The sequence below is a fragment of the Pleuronectes platessa genome, chromosome 14 (assembly GCF_947347685.1).
Source record: "Pleuronectes platessa chromosome 14, fPlePla1.1, whole genome shotgun sequence".
Taxonomy (NCBI): domain Eukaryota; kingdom Metazoa; phylum Chordata; class Actinopteri; order Pleuronectiformes; family Pleuronectidae; genus Pleuronectes; species Pleuronectes platessa.
In genome coordinates, this window is record NC_070639.1 from 6081951 (window position 1) to 6103332 (window position 21382).

Sequence of the window (21382 nt, forward strand, 5' to 3'; positions counted from 1 at the left end):
GCACTGCTTCGACCCCAGGCTCCGCTCGTCGTCACCTCGTCTCACCACCCGTCCGCTTTTACCATCAACCTCTGGCCCCTCGCACTGGCTCTGTCCTCTCCGATTGGCTGTTGCTAGGAGACGGACAAGCTGTCTCAGGTTTCCTCTGTGTGCAAACACAGAAGCGTGTGCATCCACTCTTGAAATTGTTCTTGGTCTTAGAGCTGTGTGCTTTACATTAAATTCTTGCTGTGTTTTAGATGTGTGAGTTAATAAAAGAAGAAGAGACGTAATTAATCGCTGACGAAATATATTAATATGAGCTTATGGATAAGGAACTCAACATTTGTATCCACCTATGAGGGTTTTTTTCTGCATTAATTGTTTTCTAGGCACCGTGTCATGTCTGCGTTTGAGCCACGTCTCTATATGATCTCAGTTCTGCTTCTATAATTATTAGAAAAAGTGAGAAAATAAGAAGTAAATAGTGAGTAAATATACATTGTTTCTTTTTATGCTTTTCTTATGTGTGTTGTATTTATTGTGTTGTTATGTTTCTATGTTCATTGTATGCACCAATAACCAGAGCAAACTCTTTGTAGGTGTAAACCTACTTGGCAATAAATACTTTCTGATTCCGATTCTGATTCTGATAATGGGCTGAAGAGTAGAGCTGCAACTAACAATTATTAACATGATAAGTTTAAATACAGGATATTTCCTCAATTAATCAATTCAAGATTTAATTGAGAAAATATCAGAAATTAGTTCCCAGAGTGTAATGTTTGTCATTTTTTCTTTTAAAACATTTATTAACCGATTATCACAATTGTTGCTGATTAGTTTTTTGTTAATGGACTAATGATCAACAGACTTCAGCTTGCCAGTCGAAGTTGTTTTACTATGTTTTTTTTTAATCTTGTAACAAGTTCTACTTAAGATTCTCACACTATAGGGGCTGCAACTAATGAAATTAATATCAATTCAATCAATTACTTATTCATTCTTATCGTTTTATAAATGAGAGTAAAAGTGAAAAATCTTTTTTTATTTCATCTAACCAATAGTTCATATGCAAATGGCTCAATTCATATTATAACATTTTAAAAAGCAATAAATCATCACAGTGGAGAAAACTACAAAGAGGAATATTCAGCTTTTTTTTCCTGATCAACTAATCGATAATTCAATTAATTGTTCATTAGTTCACATGTCTTTGACTCCGCAACACCCATGATGTCTGTTATTTAATTCAAATATGCTGCATTTATTTATTATAGAATTTTTTTTTCCTACCACTTCACCAGTAAAAGACCAGCATATGCAGTTTAATAAGCAGGGAACTTCAGAAACTGGAAATTGAGACCAGTGAGCAGGTAAACATTTGATGGCTCCAGCCTCCAGCCCCTAAAAGCATAAATAATAGATGAACACTGCTCAGTATTTTGGCAGTGAGCATGCTAACTTGCTTACTATTGGGATCAGGCTCATGGTGTCCCGAGAAAAAATGCATAGGTCACAAGATTTGTCTATTTCACAAAAAGTTAGTTTATGTAATTTTATCCCGGCTACTGGAGATTTTTTTATTTCCAAACTCCCATAATTAATTCAAATAAAACAGTTGAGAGGGAAAACAGGAAAGAAAGGACACGGACACATGCGATATTGCTAGGCAAAGAATTTATAAATTAATAAAAACATTCCCTTTGTAGTGTTCTTCTGACAGCTTATCCCACTTTATATTTTGTCCTTTTTTCTAATGATTTCAAAATATAGAAAAATATTTCTGACAACATTCAACATCATTACATTATTTTAGCGTGATTTTCAGGCTGACCCGTTGATTATTTCACACACCTCTACATTTCTGACCCATTGCTTTTTTCCCCATTTTTACAGTATTTACACATTAAATCATCTTCTCAGATTCAAACAGGGGACATTAGAGCATGTTTGCATAGATCACAGGGGAGAAATATTAGTGAAAAGTCACAGCTTTCCAAAGAAAGAAAGAAAGAAAAACTAATGAAGATGTAGTACATCCCATGATAAGCAATACAAATCCTTGTATTAAATAAAAATTCTAAAAACATGGCACATAGTGTTTCTGACACTAAGAGATCAGGAGTGAGAAAAGATTCTAGTTTCTAGTTGAAGTGAAAAAGTGAGTTGCTGAAATGAATGGTATGTGTGTTTAAAGTTAAAGGACCTCGCAGCCTTGCTACTTGAAGCTCCGCTGCTTTTAAGTTGTGTCGCTGTTGGTTTCACTTCTATATTAAGTGACAGTTTTACACTTTGGTTTTCTGTTTGCAGTGTGTTTCCATGTACCCTTGAATAAACACAACACAGCAACTCAAAATTAGAGTGCTCTGAATTGAAAAGCAACAAACTAAAAAATTTAAATATTCATCCAACAGAATACATCTTTAAGTGACAGAAAATTTGTAATGTTCAAGTAAATCTGTCTGAAGACAACGGGAGAAAACGGACATGATTTTTTTTTTTAAACGTAGCTTTGGGTTTAACACTCTGCACCAACGTTGTCAGTTTACAGTCAAAACATGATGAAATAATTTTTTTCTTTTTAATCAACATTTTTATCAAACAGATGATTTGGAGTCTTGAGTGTAGATGAGGTGAGGAAACAAGAAAACTACTGTGGAAAATCTAAACTGCCAAAATTTTAAATAAATATATTTTTCTATATATTTAAAAAAATATAATAAATGCAGATAAAAAAGTTAAATACAAATGAATACAGTTGGGTGATAAAAAATACTGAAGCTAATTAATGATTTAACTATCTTGTTAATTCATAAAAACAGGAAAGATTTTTTCTCTCAAGTGAATTCAATAGGCTTCCGAAGAAAATGGCTATAAATGTTCATGTCTTTATTTATTTATGCTTTTCTTCACTTCTCAATTAATTTATAAATGTTTCTATATTCATGAATTCAAATAATATTTATTTATTTAAAAAAATGGCATTTTCGGTCTTCGATAAACAGCAACTGAATGAGACGCCTGTTATTCAAATCATTGTGTTCAAAAATATGACTCTACACATTTTGAGGCCCTAACATGTTGTGGTACACAGGCTATATATTATGTGCAACTTTTAATTGAGTTAGTATCATTAGTTTGGTTTTCTCTGTCACTTCATGACAATGCAATTTTGTTTTCTTGTGGCCATTTGAAGAACATCAGATAGAAATGGCTGCTTTGGCTTCAGCGTCCAGCTGCGATAGTTGCTGCTTGAAAAATAATCTTTCCGTCAAATGCAAATTTAAAAACAGTGTCCGCTAGTTAGTTATTTCACTGTGTGAATTTAGATTTTCTATATTACGTTCTGCTTTCGTCTGACAAATCCCGAGTAGAAATAATCTCCTTTAGACAAAACACCCCCTACAAACATTTTCACAATAATGTCTTTAGTATTTTTTATAATGAAAAATAAGAGAATGATAAAAAATAAATAAACACAAAGAGTTCAAAGTGAAAGAAAGATTTGCTTTCAAACAGGATCAATGCCGACAATTGAACTTCTGAAACTTGTGGTCACCCTGTGAAAAACGTTTCACTGTCCAAACTTCATCTGGGAAAAATAAAATCACCATTTTAAGAATAAATCTGGATTTTTACTTGTTTGTTATTCGGTTAATCAAAATTTTACTAAAATTACTGAACGGATTTCCATGAAACTATTTGAAAGGATGGGACATAGGTAAAAAAGGAACCCATTTAATTTAGTTACAGATCTGGACAAAGGGCCCCTTTCTTTAACATTGCCGGATAGTATGTTTAGGGTCCCCAAAAAAATCCAGATCCAGTTAACTTAAGTGTTTTCATAAGGGGACTGTTGGGCCTTGGCAGAGATCAACGCTCTAATAGCTGCAGCTTTTCAACGTATAAATAGTGCTTCATGAATAACTTTTAAGACCAGGTCCAAAGAAACTGTCTGCGAGATTCCAATGTTGTCACAGAAATTGTCCTTGTTGTCTACATATGTGTATGAGTAACATACAACTGACTCTAACCACTTACAGGGCAGACTGTAGACATTTACCAAGATGCTTAAAATATGCCCGAACTCTAACATAACTCTTAGTAGGATAGTGAAATTAAAACACAACTGTTGAATGTAAAAGTAGGGAACTTTGTTAACTGCGCCACCTTCTGGACTTTCTTTCCCCGGAACGAGGGGAAAATTAATCTTGTTCTGAACACGTGGATGAACAACAGACTTGATGAACAGATGGAAGGACAGAAGGCAGCGGGTAAAATACAGAAGTGATTTCTCTACCAATTTGATTATAGAGCAAATATTCAGTGTGAAACATGTTCATCGCTGTTGATCTCTGCAGGCACCCGGATGACTCACTAAAACCACTAAGAAAAAACTACCGCATGGAGGCTAACGTAAGCTCGGCACTATTGCACAAACCAAAGAAAACTTACCCTACGCTATTTAATCCATTATTTAATCATAAACCTGATCTTAACAGGCATGCAGAGACTCCTAACTAATGGTATGTATGGGAATAAACCTGGAGGGGTTACAAAATGTGTCTAGAAATTGTGTAGAAAAGTGATGAAGAACTACATGTACAAACAGGAAGATCACGGCTATGGCTTTGACAAGTCGAGGCGGCTTCGACTTGTTGAGAAAGAGGACATCTGTGAAAAAATGATGTGGTAATCAGTTTCAGAGATTAAGACTTTGCAGGCAGTTTCTCCGCTGCTGAAAGTTGAGGGAGGATGGCGAGTATGTGCAAAAGAACAAGTTACTTCACAAAAAGCTGGGCCATGGGCAGTTGGATTCAACACTGCACTCACACCGGTGTCGTGCTTCATTCGACAGGTTATTTCCTGATAATCTTCTAGAAAAATTACAGACCTGTAAAAATGAAGTATCACCGTCTCTTATAAAAGTCCCCACACGCAACATTTGCGAGCCTCAATGTTGAAAGATGACATTTTAACTTGGTAAAATCTTTTAACACTTTGACTGCAACTTCATTCAATCTCTGACACAAGATAATAAATAAAAAAAAGCCGCTCACATCACAGGCACTGAACCATCTTCTACACACATTTAATACTTGGTACCTAACAATGAGATGAAGTGAAAGTATAATTCAAACGGAACTGGGTGCGAGTGTTTAAAAAAAGAAAAATAGCAGCATGTTATATTTCAAGATGAACGCTTGTATGTTCAGTTTGGCCTGTCTCATCCGAAAAAGACAAAACATTTTGAAGCGGATTAAAACCGGGACCTTAAAAAGGACATGAAATTAGCTTCTTATGGGGCCTAATTCTTCGCTCAGACAAAAGATCTGTTTAAAGAAAAGCCATGAAGTAGGACCTTTTCCTGTCAGTTCAAAGTAAATGGAAATCATCAAGAAAAAATAAAAAATCCTTCCCTTCTCGCCATTTTCTCCTTGACTCTAAGGTCTGATGAAAAGACTTAATGACACATTAAAAAGATATGCACTGTAAAGCTGCGCTGCCTTTTCAATCCCGCTGACCTTTTTTGATGGCAATAGGTGAATGGCTTAGCGACGGCCTGATGACTCAACGCCACCTTTCGAAAATGGAGTCACTTTTAAAAACGTTCACAAACACAGTCACACCTGCTCCCACGTGTTGCTGATATGTCTAGAAAATGGTGCAAATGTACAACGAAAAACACATTTCAAACAAAATGTTAAAAAATTAATTCCAGTACATTTGTGATGGTCGTTCTGATTCACAGGAAAGAAAGTGGCACTCTCGCCTCACCTCTTCCAGTTCATTGAGTCTTTGCAGCAGTGGAGCCTTTTAGAAACAAAATGGACACTTGAGGTTCTTCTTCAATGTTTTTTCTGTGATCGTTCTCTTTTGGCCTCTCCTTGATGGAGGCGGAGAAGCTGAGTGGTTCACTTTGTATTTCATCATGTATCTCACATTTTCAACGTTTTCAGTTTTTTGGTGTTTGTGATAATTTTGTTGAGGATAAAACCCCTGTCTCCTCTGTGCCGCCTGAAAGCACCTTTCATCTTAAAATATAGAGCACTGACTAGCACCAGTATGTGCACCTATTTCTTTATCTGATGCTTTTATACCATGACATGGTATGTGTCCCAAATCTTGTTTCTTTCCAAAAAAGAGATTTTTGTGTGTATAGAATGTAAATATAATACATGATATGCACTCTATCATTCGTTTACAGATGAGGACAGTACTTCTAGTCCTATAGGTTTCCTATAATGATTTTGGTACAAAATTTGCCACTGTTTTCCTCTGTGACATTGTAGACGACCTCATCAGTGACTGAACAGTCTCAGTGCTCCAGTATGTCCTCTGGTGATGGGTGAATCCTATACAACTCTTATTTTACAACCTAGACAAAAAGAAATGGAGGCTAAGAGCTAGATTTCAGGAGTCTGTGTTTACCGTCTATTCCTCCACCTCCTGGCTCTGCGGGAAGGGCAGGGTGACGGCGTGCTCTTGAGCCAGGGCAGCCAGCTCCTTGAGGAACTCACAAAAGATGACAGCGCAGTAGACGGCGTTCTTCACTCGCAGTGCCTCGGCTTGCTTCTCCAGGCCTGATGACCCTCCACTGCCCCGGAACAATGCGCTAGTCAGTGATTGGCTGCCATCCCGTACGTGTGCCAGGGCCAGCTGAGCGGCATTCCGGGCCCGAGTCGGGCTGTTGGTGTGACGAAGGATCAGGTCTCCGAGAGATGGCTTACGACTCTTCACTGGGAAAGCAACACATTAAAGCAACACTAAGTACACTTTTCAACAGCGACCTCTGCGGTCAAGGGTTTGTAGTCCAAGCCATTTAGCAGTTTTCAAAAACAGAAACAAATATCAATCGCTTCACTTTATAGTTGCACTCAACGAACTGAAAAACCCAGAATTCAGTTTATTTGATAAATATTGAAGATAAACATTGGTTTTAGTGACTTATAAAATATTCTAACATCTTTTAACTGACCTAAAGTTCGGCTTTACCATTGGACTTACTGGGCCTGATTCCAGAAAAACTTATCAACTCACATTTTAAGACCTTAGAATTAACTGAGCCACAAATATACATGTGAAGAGGTTGCTTGTATACGTAAGTTCAGTTTTCCTGGTTTCTATTCTCACCTAATGAATCCGAGCGGCGCAGGGGGGGAACGGCTGCAGGCGAGTCGGTCCAGTCCACTTTGCCTCGGGCCACCAGGTACTGCTGGGCTTTCTTCAGCATGGCAGGGAAGTCCTCATGGGAAGCTGCAAATGCCTCAATGCGATTCTTCACAGAACCGAGAACCTAAAGTGGATCAGGCAACAAAGCTTCCGAGTTTTGATTGATGTTTACTGAACAGCTGTCTAGTTTTTTTTTGATTGATCACCATATCTGAATGTCTCATTTCTGACTTTACAGATTCTGGCAGAGATGAAAACAGTATAGATCAAGGTATTTGATCTATACTGCAGCCAGTCAGTAGGTGGCGATAGAGCTAATTTGGTGTCACTTTTCTGAGCGCTGTCATGTTAATATACAGTCTATGACCAGTCCAGTACTAGGTAACCATTTACAGTTTCTAAGAAAAGAATATCGATGAAACTCTATGCAAATATGAATGTGGGCCTGGAGCTTGCACAGAAGTGATGTGGGCAGGAAAACTACACCTACAAACAGGAACCTAAGAACATCACTTCAAGAGCAAATACAGAAACTATTATCTCGAGTTTGTACTGAATACGTGGTTATGAAATGAAGTGAGGTTCAAATAAGAGCATTATAGGCCATGCTGGCCTTTATTTGCAAGGTGTTGAAGGGTGTAGGTGTACCTGGATCAGTGACTTGACACTGGGCTGGAAGACCATATTGGTGTTGAGCAGGAAGGACCGCAGGAGGGGCTGAGGGTAGCAGGCCAGCTGGGCCACGATGCCCGTGAGCAGGATGTTGACATACAGTGAGTTCTGGAGCATGTTTTCCAGCTTGGCAAACAGAACCACCATAAATGGACCTGCAGAGGCAAAGATGAATGCATCATTGGATCAGTGTGGTAGATTATAAAGTACATCATTTTGTAAGCACGAATGTAGAGACTGTTAATATAAACTAAAATCATGAAACTATAACCAAATCCCCAAAAATTCTGAAAAACATACATGCATAATGTCAACAGTGCAAGTCTCACCTGTGTATGGCTGCGAGGCCGGCTGGCTTAATGGTCTGGCAGGACTATAAATGCCCACCACATTGCCCTCTACTTTTGTGTCACTTATCAGCTTTGCCTCCAGGGCCAAGGACGGCTGCTGTTCCTCCTCCGGCCGCTCAGCTGTCAGGGACTCTCTGTTCGTTTCCTCCTGTAGACTGGCTGCTCTGCAGCGTTCCTTCACCCTGTCCTCCAGCTCTCTCAGTTCCTGTGTGAAGGCCTCAATGCTGATGCCCTGACCATTGGTGTCTTGAGGGAGCTGGGGGTCCCCTGGTGCTTGCTCTAGCAGCTCCTCGATGAGACTCTCGACAGACTGCTGCGTCTGGTTGGCTTCTGGAAGATCTGAGTTTACACTGTGCGGGTTTGAGGTGTCGCAGGTCAGCAGTTTGGTGTCAGACGTTGGTTGGGAAATTGAGCTCTGTGAGGGAATCTGGTTAGGGCACGATTTTTCATCACTGATGTCACTGCTGTTAAAAATGGATTGTGGGAGACTTGTGCAGCTTTGTGAGGGACGTGTGACGAGGGATCCATTTTGATTTGAATTTTCATCCAAATACTCTTGCTCCCCTAAATCTCTCTTCACTTTCTTTACCTCCAGACCTCTATCTCGACTGTCTGAGCAGCCGTCCCCCAGTCCCATTGTTCCGTTATACATGGCCTGGTAGCTAACAGTGATAGCTGAGGTGGGAATGTGAGGAGCTGGAGACGAGGCGGCATGGGAAGTTGTTAGAGAGGTGGCTGAAGACGAGGAAGACGGGACCAGAGGAGGTACAGGTTTTGGCAACAGCTCCTCCCTCTGCAGGCTGCGTTTCTTGGAGCGAGGCGTGAGGCTGATGCAGCTGTTTTTGCCGATCGTAATGTCCCACTCTCCGCTGTCCCGCTCTGAACTGCTCCACTCAGACCTTGCGGCAGCCACAATGGCTGCCCTCTGCTGGACAGGAGGGGTGTTAGTGCTTCCTCCCTGATGAAAAGAGAAGTGCTCAGGCAACATGACCATGGAGGGGTTGGAGGTGGGGGGAGGTGGGGGTGGAGGGGCTGTGATTGGGGAGGGGTTTTCTCCATCATAGGGTGCTGACCAGTCTCGGCAGGCCCAGGAACAGAGCTCGATGCCTCGTCGGGCGTCTTTGAGGTACTCCAGGTAACCCGAGTCCCAGTCAAGACACTCTGTGTGTGTCTGCAGCTGGTGCATTGGGCTGTCAGGTGATAAAGGGTGAGAGCTGTTAGGACCAGACTGCAGCGGCTCAATGCTGGTGGGCGTAGAGGGACCCCCTCCCCCTGATCCTCCTCCACTGCTCTGTTGGCGGATGAAGAAGGCTAAGCGGGATGGGGTGCTGGGTCTGGGTGGAGCAGGAGACTCTGTACTTGGACTATTCAGCACTGTATGATATAAAAATACAGGGGGGGGAAATGGTTACTTTCTAACATCACTGGTAAGATAAGCTCATATAAAAACAAACTTCACAAGGCTAACAATGAACAGTGTTAGTGAGCTTTCACCAAAGTTGTATCCATTACAATACATTTCTACAGAGCTCAGCTGTTGTCATGACAGAAAACCCCTTTTATTATTATTTTATACCCTTCATATACTTTATCTATGCACATAAATAAACTTAACACAACTTTACCAAATACTCTAAACACTTAAGCAAATGTTAAATGGCTGACAGATATGACAGGCAGATTCAAAAGATTAAATCACAGCAGATCTTCTAGATTGTTATTTGTTGAAAGCTACACAGTTAGGTGCACAGTACACATCATCCAAAAATGTAGGAAAAACCTAGTGTAGTATCAATAAACTCAACAAACTTAAAAGACAGCTGCTACCTTTGTGTAAACAAAAACTCTCTATATACATAATAAAAACTAAATAAATTATTTGGCACATTACAATATTAATCCTGACACCTACAGGGCTCAGTAGGCAAGTTGACTAACTTTTCCATATCTCAAAAAAAGATTAAACAGACCGAATTAAATGACAATTATATGAATCACTATGTTTTGAGTTTTCACAGCAGCAATTGTTGTCTTCATGTTTTCAACCACAGCCGCTCAATGTGAGTTATTCCCTTTGCACTGGTGTTTGCTTCTCACCTTTGCCCCAGAAGGCATTGTCCTCATCCCGCTCAGCAGAGGGCGCTGCATCCAGCCGACAGCACTCGGGGATCAGTGACAGGAACTTGTCTGCTGACTTTCCATAAATGTCTGTCTCTCTGATGGCCCGACGCTGACTCAGCATGACATGGGTACAGGGCAGTAGATACCTAAGAACACACACACACACAAACCACAGAGTATGCAGAACAATATTTACAACCCACTCTATGTTCTGCATATTAAATGAGCCGAGGGAAGAGATGCTGAGATGTGCCAACACACCTGAGAACAAGCTGCAGCATGATGTCTTCACAGTGCAGAGAGAGCAGAGTCCTGAAGAGGCTCAGTGAGACCATGCACAGCTGCATCACACACAAATTATAAAAATGGTTAGAAAACTGTCATTATTCAGACAGTTAACATATGATATGAAAGAAAAAAAAACACAGACTGCAAAATTGCATTAAAAATGATGACCCGAAACCATATACGAACGACATTGGATAAATAAACATATTTTTCCCTATGTTACGATTTTATACTGGTTATTTGTTCAATAGCTAGCTAACACGTTTTTGGAGCGTTCAAATAACATTACAGCATATTCAGAATACTGAGCCACCATCGCAAGATCTCTGACAGAGAATACATTAATTATTTGCTACAGTATTAAAAAACTACTTTAAATTTAAGTGCGGTCCCTGTCGTCAGTCGGGTTGCCACAGGGTAATGGTATCATGCAAATAACGCCCAATAAAGTTTTCTTTTCTTTTCCTGAAACACAGTACGATGATTCCGTGAACAGAATGGGATTATTTTGAGGGATCAGAAAGTATGAACCTGACGATTTATGTGCACAATTCATTCTTGATGTCTTTACAAAATACACACAATGAGCAGCGAGGCAGGCAATAGACGCAGCAGACTTGATGAGATTTTCTATTGTTTGTTCTGAGAAAAAAAAGATCCCTCAGTATTCTGATGCAGTCATTTTCAATAAATTTCCCAGCCCACTCACCACCCACACACACAAACACACCCACCCGCACACACTTTATAAATACGGACCCTTGAATTGCTGCTGATGCGTGTGAGCAATGTGTCCAGGATGGTGTCGTTGTCGTGGCAATGCACCAGGATGAAGCGCAGGAAGGTTTTGAGGAGGGAAGTCTCTGTCACACTACGCAGGAATAGGTCCAGGTAGGCGGTGCTGGCAATCATCTCATCCACCGACGACTGGAAAAAAAACATTCACATAGGATGCTTGTGATTTGATTAATCTATAACAATCCTCCCACAAACACTGAGTGGTATTTAGTCATGCAGATAGTTTGTAGTGCCTCAAAGCATCATAAGTAGGGATGGGCGTTCGATTAAATTGTCTTCGTCGATCGTCGGGAGAGTTAATGACGAATTTTCGATTAATCATTAATATTTTCAAGTTCAAAAATTCACTATTTATAAGCTACATTAAAATGCAGTGGGAAAAAAAAACGTGTTTCCTCATTGAGATCTTTATTACAAGATGAACAAAATATGCGCTGCCGTAATCTTAAGCAGCGGAGCCGACAGCTAGAAGCCGGTGCTACTAAACACAACTGACCCTCGTTTTTTTTTTCCTCCAAAATAAAATAATAATATAAAAAAACAATGTTAAACAACAACTACAAATATATAATACCTAGGTCTGACAGGTTTTGCCAAATGTAACTCAAAACTATCAAACAAGGTACCGAGTCGAGAAAGCTTCATAAAAATAACCTGTAACTCACATACAACTTCAGCACCAGCCTACGGATTTGTGTTGAGAAAGATGAGCATGTTAACATGCTCTGGGGTCAGACGCGAACGCAGCCTGGTGACCGTCAGTCCAGCCGCCGAAAAACCCGCTCTGAGGGGACTGACGTCGCCGTGATACACAGGTAGCTCCGTGCTAACTTGGCCTGCCTGGCTGCGGCTCCGGTGTTTGCGCTCCTTTCGTCCGTGTCAGACAACGCAGGCTCCTTGTCTCCCCCAGCCTCTGGGATAGCTTCGCCTTGTTGGCAGTGAACCAAGTCATTTTTTAACTCAAAATGGTCCCATGCAACACTTCGCCGTGACCTCTTCATGTTTACTTTGGAAATGGAACTACACGGTAACTCGCAGCCAGTCGCAGGTAACTGAGTAGGACTGTGGCGTTTTTTTCAAACACTGCCCCCCGTGGTCAAATGTGTAATTAGCGAATTCCTCGATGAAAAAATTATTTCATCGAGGAAATTCTTAATGATCAATTAATCGATCGTCGATTAATTATGCCCATCCCTAATCATAAGCATTGAGAAGAGTCTTCTTTTTACATAAAAATACTTCAAACTACTGCCGACAAGTGGTCTTCAACTGTGATCTTATTATCTACCTTATGAAGGGCGGGGCCCATGACAGGTACAAGGAAGCCATTGTGGAGGTAGTCCAGGAGCTGGGAGCGGACCAGGGGGTGAGCGACTTGCACCACAGCGTTGCAGAACTCCAGGGAGTTCATGAACAGCACGAGTGACGACACACCGATCCAGTCCTCCCGCCGCAGGGCGTGCCAGTCGTCTCCCCGAACCTCAATTTTTCTGGGCAGAGAGGAGTAGAGAGCGCTGAGGCCTGTTGCTAACACCTGAAGAGAGACAGAGAGGCATTAGATGGGACTGGTTATTCTCAATAGCCACAGTAGTGCAGAATATGTGTGTGATATGTGTGCACAATAACTTATATAAGTTATATAATCACAATTTTTTTGAACATTAGGAATTAAGATCTTTTTACATATTTAAGACTTTTTCAAGGCCAGAAATTCACTCTGGCTTTACATGTAGGCTATTTCACTGCCTGTGGAAACCCTATGATGATCATTCCGACTTTGACATATGGGTCAACGCGTTGGTGTGAGAGAGAGAGTAGGAGAGTCAGCAACATTGCAAAACACAAAGTTTTAGCTCTAATATTTTAGTATAAGAAGTGTATGAACCTATGGTGGGACGAAGCTGATTTTTTTACAATCGAAGGTCGTTACATCAAGATGCACACATACCTTCATCTTGCACATAGTCACAATCAGTTTGAAGTTCTTTGGTTAACAGTGGTGCAACCCTGCTCAGTAAATACACAGTTTAAAGTGCAATGAGTAAAATATGACATCTAATGGCAACTGAAGGAAACTACAACAACAAAGATCAACATAGCTCACTGGTCTCCCTTTATAATGATCCACACTTCACAAATATACATTAAAATAATAGTGTTATTTCGTTTTAGAAGAACATATTACCCAAAAACTTCATCCAGTCTTCAATTTTAAATGATTTTGGTGTTCCTTCAGGAAGTTTGGACATTATTGATTTCTGTTGATCAGCAGCTTCTGGGTGATACAGTGGGTTTTAAATGCATGTGTTCATCTTATAGATTGTAAATGTCTGAGGTTGACTGAGGTGGTTATTTATTAAGACGTTCACAGGAAGAACTCTGAGCTGAGGCAGAGCTGACAGATGCAGATAAGGATGGATGGTTTGTCAAAATGCAGAGTCATCTACTTCCTCTTCCATTATCACACAGCATCATTGATGCATCAGAATGAGAAATGGGAACGTCAACATGCACAAACACTCAGAAACACTCAGAAACACTCAGAAACACACCCTCTATTTTAAAAGCAGTGTTGAAAAGAAGCCAGAGTCCCACATTATAAGCTGTCCTCAGCTATCACATCATTAGAGAGCAGGTTGTAGTCATGTGCATATCATAGCTCTTTTCTCTAAAAATCAACCATATATAATAGAGCATGCTATTTCAGAATATTACTTTAGTTGGTTGATCCACAATTGGGATAAAACCATCATAGCGTCAAAGGAAAAAAAAGGCAGGAGACTTACAAATATTTCCTTTGAAAAACACAGTGAATTATCTTATGGATGGAAATTGAAAACTTGACAGTAACTGAGGACGTTTTAAACCCAAATGAACAGATCTGTTGTTCTTTTGAGTTTTGAGTAAGATAATTAATTGATACTTGATACCTCAGTAGCTTTCTAAGGCTTTTGATTCAAGTATGATTTCCACCCAACAGGCTGTTTGGCTCTACCAGTGTGTACTGGTTGAAAGAAAGAATAAGACCAAAACAACAAAAACACACAATTCAAATAAACATGCACCAGACAGAAAACATCAACAATTTTCAGCTGAAAATCTCTGAATGAACAATTGATGAAACTCCCTGAAACTCACTCGGCCTGAGATATGCATCAATCTGAATAATTATCACCAAAACAATCCCACATATTGATGACGAAATGAAATTACCAATAAATGCATCTCTTCTAAATTTGTGTCAACACTCATCAGGACAATGATCCATTATCATAATTACTGTAATTCCTATCATCTCAAATTACACATGTGGGCTCATAACAAGGGAAAACAATAAAATCACACACATCTCCGGAAATAAAAAAATGAAGCAGCTTTGCGGCAAAAACAAGTCACGAAACATATGAGATTTGAGCTCATCGCTTACCGGGCAGAAATAGGAGTTCTCTGCTATGTAGCGCGCCACGGCCTCGTGGCTCGCAGATGCCGCCATGACCAGCAACAGCGCGTCTCTAGCCTGCTGTCCGATCGCTCCGTCGCGGTGGATGAATGGCACGAGGAGGGAGAAGATCAGCAGGTTGGTGGAGCCCTGCTGGGCTGGTGCTGCACGGAACAACATCTCTAGAACCACTGGTTGCCGGGCCATGGTCACGCACACCTGGTAGGGATTAATTGAGTTGCAGTAAAAAAAATGTATACAGCATGACAAATGAAAAATTACATCCAGATGAAAATATGGGACTCGATCTTAGTCAGACTGACATAAGTTAGGAAGCAGCCCCCCCGGAAATTCCCCAGAGTTCAGTGCATTTCGGAAAGCAGGTAAAGAGTGTAGCTGTGTCTCAATTCGACGGCCGCATCCTGCAGTGGACCAGGTTTTCACCCCTCTTTCTGCCACCATTACCTCGATGAAAGACTGTTCAACGTGACTGGTCTATTCACGCCGCTGTGACACAATTGGTCTACGAATGCAGCCGACGAAAGAAGCGGCCCCCAAAATTGAGAGAGAGCCTGATGTTAATGGTGGTGAGTTTACCTGGTTGAGCAGAAGTACCAAGCTGTTCTCCAGCACTGGAGGACAACCAAGATCTGGGTCAGCACAAGCTCCCATTAGCCTCAGCAAGGGGTGGAGAACGGCTGTGTGCTGTAGCAGAGGCTGCTGGGACTGGCCGATGAGCATCTCAAAGAGCTTGAGCAGCGCCCCCTGGCTGTCAGGATCCAAGCCGCGGCGGAGGTGCCACTGAACCAGGCACTCCAGAATATTCTCAGTGACCACCAGCTCCAGTATGGGGCCCATGGGTGGCACACTGGGGCCGCCCTCTGTGCTCTCAGCAGGCCTCTCCTCTGCCAGCAGACACAACATCTGGTCTGTGTGATTCCTCACAGCTGTCAGGTCGTCGCTGGACGATGAAGGCTCGTGCTGCTCCAGCACCCAAGAGAGCTGAGTAGAGGACAAGCATTTTTAGTGTAATGTTTAACTCTTAAAATTACTGTTTTCTGATGAGGAGTTACAAAATAACATGTGTGGCTTCTGACAACATTAACTTATATTCCAACTTGGTTAAAAAATCTTGGATTAAGTAGGGTAATGAAACCTTGTTTCTTCATAGCAGACATGTTGTTGTCATGGTAGGTAAAGCATATGATTAAATACACCTAAGAGTGGCTGAATGTCATTTTGCAGATCTTGTCAAGGTCCTGGCATTGTCTGAGGCTCACTCCCATAGTGGCTGTGTCCAAAATCAATATGGGGAGTGGTGAATGAGAGAACAAGGGAATGATTCAGGACACAGCCAACAATTAATACTGGGGCACTAAAAGATAACTCAATGAGACTGGCCGATTGAATAAAGATTAAAAAAAACATAGCCTCTATTATGGCATTAGTAACAAGTGTGCCATTCCTGCCATGACAAGACAGAATGTATACTTTTAAAAAAGCTTTTATTGTGTAAATATAACATAAGGTACTTAATCAGCATTTAAAATTATACATAATTCCCTTTATGTTATTCACTAAATTATGAAAGGTGTTGACAGATAGGAACATATCAGTGACACTGCAGGATATTTTTTCAAGAAAGAATGAAACAAAGTTGTGTAATAAGTGTTTAAAAATTGAACAAACAGAAAAGCCCCTGGCTGTTATCAGCACATATCAAGCGGCTCTAGTCAGCACAATGAATCTGCAGATCTGCCAACAGCATGTGAAGGTAAGAGAAGTTCTTCTTTGAGTTTCAGCAGCTTGAAGTGTATGGTTAACATACGAGGGGAAAGCCAGAGCCCAAATTAAGAACATAATTTATTCAATCTAATAATCAAGACACAGACTTTAACACTTTTCAAAAAAATGTTATTGCTCCATCTTCTCTTTTCTTAACTTATGTATGTTATGCTTCTTATCAGCTTCATTTAAAACAAATTTCTCCATGAACAATAAGTGAGAATCCAGCCAAAATTATTGTCTCAGAGCAAACTTCAGACAGTGCCAAGGCTCAGTAACCTATAAACCTTCGGTCAATGATTGGACATGAGTCAGTCACACTGTTAAAGTAGAGCAGCTGAACGTTTCTGTAGTTCTTCACTTGGTGTCTTGAAAGATAATCATTCACTGAAGGACCATTCAAATTCTAACTGATCTCTACCCATGGAAATGTTGAGCAGTGTCACATTTTTTATCTAAATATAATTTGTTAATAAAATTATTTATTAAACTGATATCTATGAGTGTGTGCAACTGGCTTGATATTTAGGCCTTGACACAGGGATGTGCTCTACTCTACTGCCATTCTCGTTTCAAAAGTGGTTTGCATAATATTGTACAATTTGGGACTTTTGATGGTCAGTGTGGTTGACGTATAGGCTTTATGGCAAAGCAAAGTACAACAGATATGCTTCCTTCACATCTCAAATAGGAAGTTAGCCAATACATTTTTTTTTTTCATCAACACTGATATCCAGATGGTATATAGGGTAATAAATGCAATAAAAACAGTATTTTGATTAAAAATTAAAAGATGAAGATTGTCTCCAGCTCACCTGTCTCCAATGGTTATCAAACACCATGAGGCAGGTCTCTGGGTCTGCGGTGCAGGGGCTGGAGGGGGTGGCGCTCCGGCCAGACCGACTCCCAGAGCCTCGCGGGTTCAACCTGCTCAGCCAGCTCATAATGGAGCCAGCAGGCAGCAGGTCAAAAGTCACACGAACTCAAAGAAGAAGGAAGAGGGGTTGAGTAAAAGGTCGAAGTATAACAGAAATTAGGAGGGAGGAAAGGGAAAAGATGGCTGACGAGGGAGAATAAGAAGGGGAGGGGAGGTGGAGGATAAAGGGGAGGAAAAGTGTTTCCAGAGAGAAGGCAGCAAAGGAGGTCGACTGCATGGGCTGTCACTGCCAGTCAGTGTACGTCCAAGAGAAGCCCGCTGCTGCTTTAGAAACTGTGTGACCCTGTCATCCAGTCTGAAGCCAACACCAATCCATAGCCGGTCAGGACGGGCACTCTGTTTAGACAAACAAAACAAAAACATCAACATGCAAACTTTATATTTCCCAACAATTCCGCGCCTTCTATAAAAAAAAAATTTCATTTTGATTCAGTATAGGCATTGGCCCCCAAATCACCATATCGGTAAGGCTGTAAACAAAAACAAGACAATTCGGCACATGAATGGAAAGAAAACATGAATCCATTATTTCTTACAGTTAACATTTCTACTAATAAGCAAAAGTGTGAAAGAGATCTTATACATTTATATATTGAATATTTAAAAGCATCAGAGTCACAGCATCACATTAAAAGTTGAAATAAATAAATGTGTTAGTATTGTAGCAGATTGCAACCAATACAAAAATAACTCCCCCTTTTGCAATTAGGAAAACATAAACTGCTCCTTGTGGGGTATACTGTAGAAACATCGCAGTGCAACATGTGGAGACAATTATCTATGTAGATATTTATGGCTAATTCCAAGCTAACACAACACAATGATCCTTAGCTTAGGTCATTATGAAATCATATAACTCATCAAAACATATTCTATTACATTTCTTCCGATTAAAAAATCATATATACTGGTCCTTTAAGGTTACATGTACTTGTTATTACTTATGAATGCATCATGTGGACTGAAGTCATGAGACAGGAGTAACACATTTGATGACATCTGGTCCGACCTCCTTAAATCAATAAGTGCTTTTCTGGATTTCTTATACAGCAGCTGTAGGGCAAACAACACTATCGAAGTGATTCGCAGGCTGACATTGGGTAAAAACGTTCATTATTCGTTCATTATTCAGGGAAGATTCAGTCTTTCAAATCACTAAATGAACTTAGAACTTAACCAACAAAGAGTCAAAACAGACATATCAGAATGAGCCTTCAAATAAATCTCACTGAAAATACAAATCAATGATTCATGAATTTGATTAACGTAAACACATATCAGCCAGTAATAAGAGCTGTCCCACACATGGATATTCAAAATGGGCTTTATTTGAGTTCACACACAGCCTCATTCAAACAGCCATAAAATAAGTTCAAAGTTCAACAACACATTCCACTCCAGGGAAGGCTGCCTCTGAGCTTGTCAAAGGTTAGTGATCCAAACACAGCTTACTCAGACTGTAAAATATCTTAGCACAAAGTTTACAGGCCAAGAAATGCTGGCTCTGAAGTTCAGACACACGGGAAGTTTGTCCAAATGTTTTTGTGATTTCCAGCAACGTGCATAAACTAAAATCGACCAGGTGTGCACACGAATTAAAACAGGCAGCGCAGCTCTAAAGTCTCTGCTAATTTTGTCAAATTCTCACATTTCTACATCTGCTCCGAAACTTGCTTCTACACATATTTTAAAATCACCATGATAAAACTGGTGATTAAACACAGTGTTTAATCAACCTCTTGTACTAAAAACTACCTTCGTCACTCCATTCACATAGACAATAAGTTTCTCACCTCACGTTCAAAGGTTGTCGTCGCTTAAGTAATTAATTTACTAATTTGTTTTCTGAGGAGGTAACATTTTTGGTGATCTGTGAAAATACCTAACCCTCACATAGTTGTTGAGATTGTATAAAGCAGAAGAAAACGGAGGTGGTCTGATAAACTTGATTTTATATTTGTGATATATCTACAGTTTTTAAGGAAAGTGGGAAAAAAGTCAGATCAATCCACCTTGTTGTTTAAGTCATCCTGCTGACAAACAAACACACAATGACAACACGCGTCTCTAAATATGTTCCTTGGTTTTTATCTTTCCCTCTCAATGCTTGATTCAAATTTGAAAACTTTTTACTTTAATATTGTCTATCTTTACCAGGACTGCCTGAAAGAAGAGATATTATACCCCTAAACAATATAAATAAATTCCTTCCTTGGCTTTTTCTTCTTTATGCATTTCAATTTATTTTCTTTTTTGTTTCCGATTCTTTCAAATGTCATTTTAACATGTTGTAATGTCTCCTTAAATATGCTCTCTTCTTATTTTAATTACATTTAAACATGTTTTAATACTTATTTGCATGCTATCTCAAGCACTTTGAGCTGCATGTCTTGTATGAGACGGTGCCATACAAATAATGTTTATTATTATAGTCTGTGTCAGTACAATGCACTCAATGTAGTGTGACCATAGACATTTGCTGTTGATCAAAACTTCTGACACATGTGAAGAGATTGACTATAACTTCATGTGAACTCCTGGAAAAATAATATCCACTTATTTAAAGACTACAGCGTCTACACACAGCATCAGGCCGGAGACAGTCATCAGACACTGCGGTGTTGTGGGTCCTGTGCGCCCCCCCAGTCTGACAGACAGTTAGCAGCGAGCTGTGCAGCCATCAATCAACACGACCTTCCATTAAAACCTCAGTTTGTTGACACCATGTCGGTAACATTAGCTCTTCACATGTGATCCCTCAGTCATCGCCCTGCACTGGATCTCATATTAGCCGCTTACGTTGGACTACGCCTGAAAACAACAATCCATGCAGTTCAATGGCGAGATGATGTAGCAGGCTAGTGGTGGATACTACACAGATGATATGCCGGCTCTGGGACGTCAGCCATGTCTGTTTCTCCAGCTGGAGGTGTCTGGTTGGAGCAGGAGTCACTCACCTTGGTTGTCTGTATCTGTCTGTTGTTGCGAGGGGTCCACAGAAACCTGCTAGCTGCCTGCTAGCGAGTTAGCGCTGCTCGGAGGCTAGCGGCTAGCTGCTAATGAATTCCACAATGTCAGAGCAGTGAAGGGGCGAGCCGCGACACAAGGAGCCGGGGACAACCGCTGGGTTTGACCGCACTGAGCCGGGGCAGCTGACGAATGAACCACTGCTTCTCTCGGGCTGCCGTGCATCCTGTTAGCGACAGATAAACATCCCATCAGATGATTCCTCAGACACTCTCCTCTCTCGCGCAGCCATCTTCCTTTGACTCCGCCTACACGGCCCGACGCACGCCTCACACCGCGACTCCACTGAGCTGTGCGAGCGCCGAGCGGCGTCAGGAGCCGGAGGTGAGCCACTACCACCGTGACCCACTTCCACTAGTTCTATAATTAGGGGTACATTTAATATCCGTGGGTTATATTTGCCAATATACTAAACATTCACTCCAAGCAACGAGTAGTTTATTATTTGAGCAGATTTATCTTTCATTTATTAAAAAAAGTAAACAGGTTCCATTACTTATTTTACAGAAAACATGTATATAATACTGGAATTTGTAGTTTTTATGTAGTCAGATTTGGTAAATATCAAAATTTGCTCAAACCCGTAGGACAGGGGTTCTCAAACTTTTGCAAGCTGCCCCCCCCCCCCCCAGCTGGTTAGGGTTAGTTCCAAACAAAAGGAACAGTACACAATGTAGACAGGGACAGCACAGAATAGTATTCAAGTGCTGGTGATTTATTTCTTGCAACACGGTGGATGATTGAAGATGTAAAGGTAGGTATTAAGGAGAAAAGGGCTAGCTGCAGTTGGAAGAAGTTAGCTAGCTAGAA

General features: G+C 40.6%; 1 protein-coding gene across 1 annotated transcript; it reads right to left on the minus strand.

Annotated features, from left to right (window-relative positions):
• Positions 1 to 1642: 1642 nt before the first annotated feature.
• On the minus strand, positions 1643 to 20815 carry fhip1b (FHF complex subunit HOOK interacting protein 1B). Its single transcript, XM_053439565.1, has 12 exons — positions 20503 to 20815; positions 17424 to 17881; positions 15421 to 15825; positions 14812 to 15042; positions 12673 to 12918; positions 11346 to 11513; positions 10560 to 10639; positions 10275 to 10444; positions 8157 to 9551; positions 7804 to 7982; positions 7117 to 7279; positions 1643 to 6722 (listed from the first exon to the last, which is right to left on the minus strand). The coding sequence occupies exons 2-12, from the start codon at positions 17550 to 17552 to the stop codon at positions 6418 to 6420; spliced, it is 3471 nt and encodes a 1156-aa protein (XP_053295540.1). The 5' UTR covers positions 17553 to 17881; positions 20503 to 20815; the 3' UTR covers positions 1643 to 6417.
• Positions 20816 to 21382: the final 567 nt, after the last annotated feature.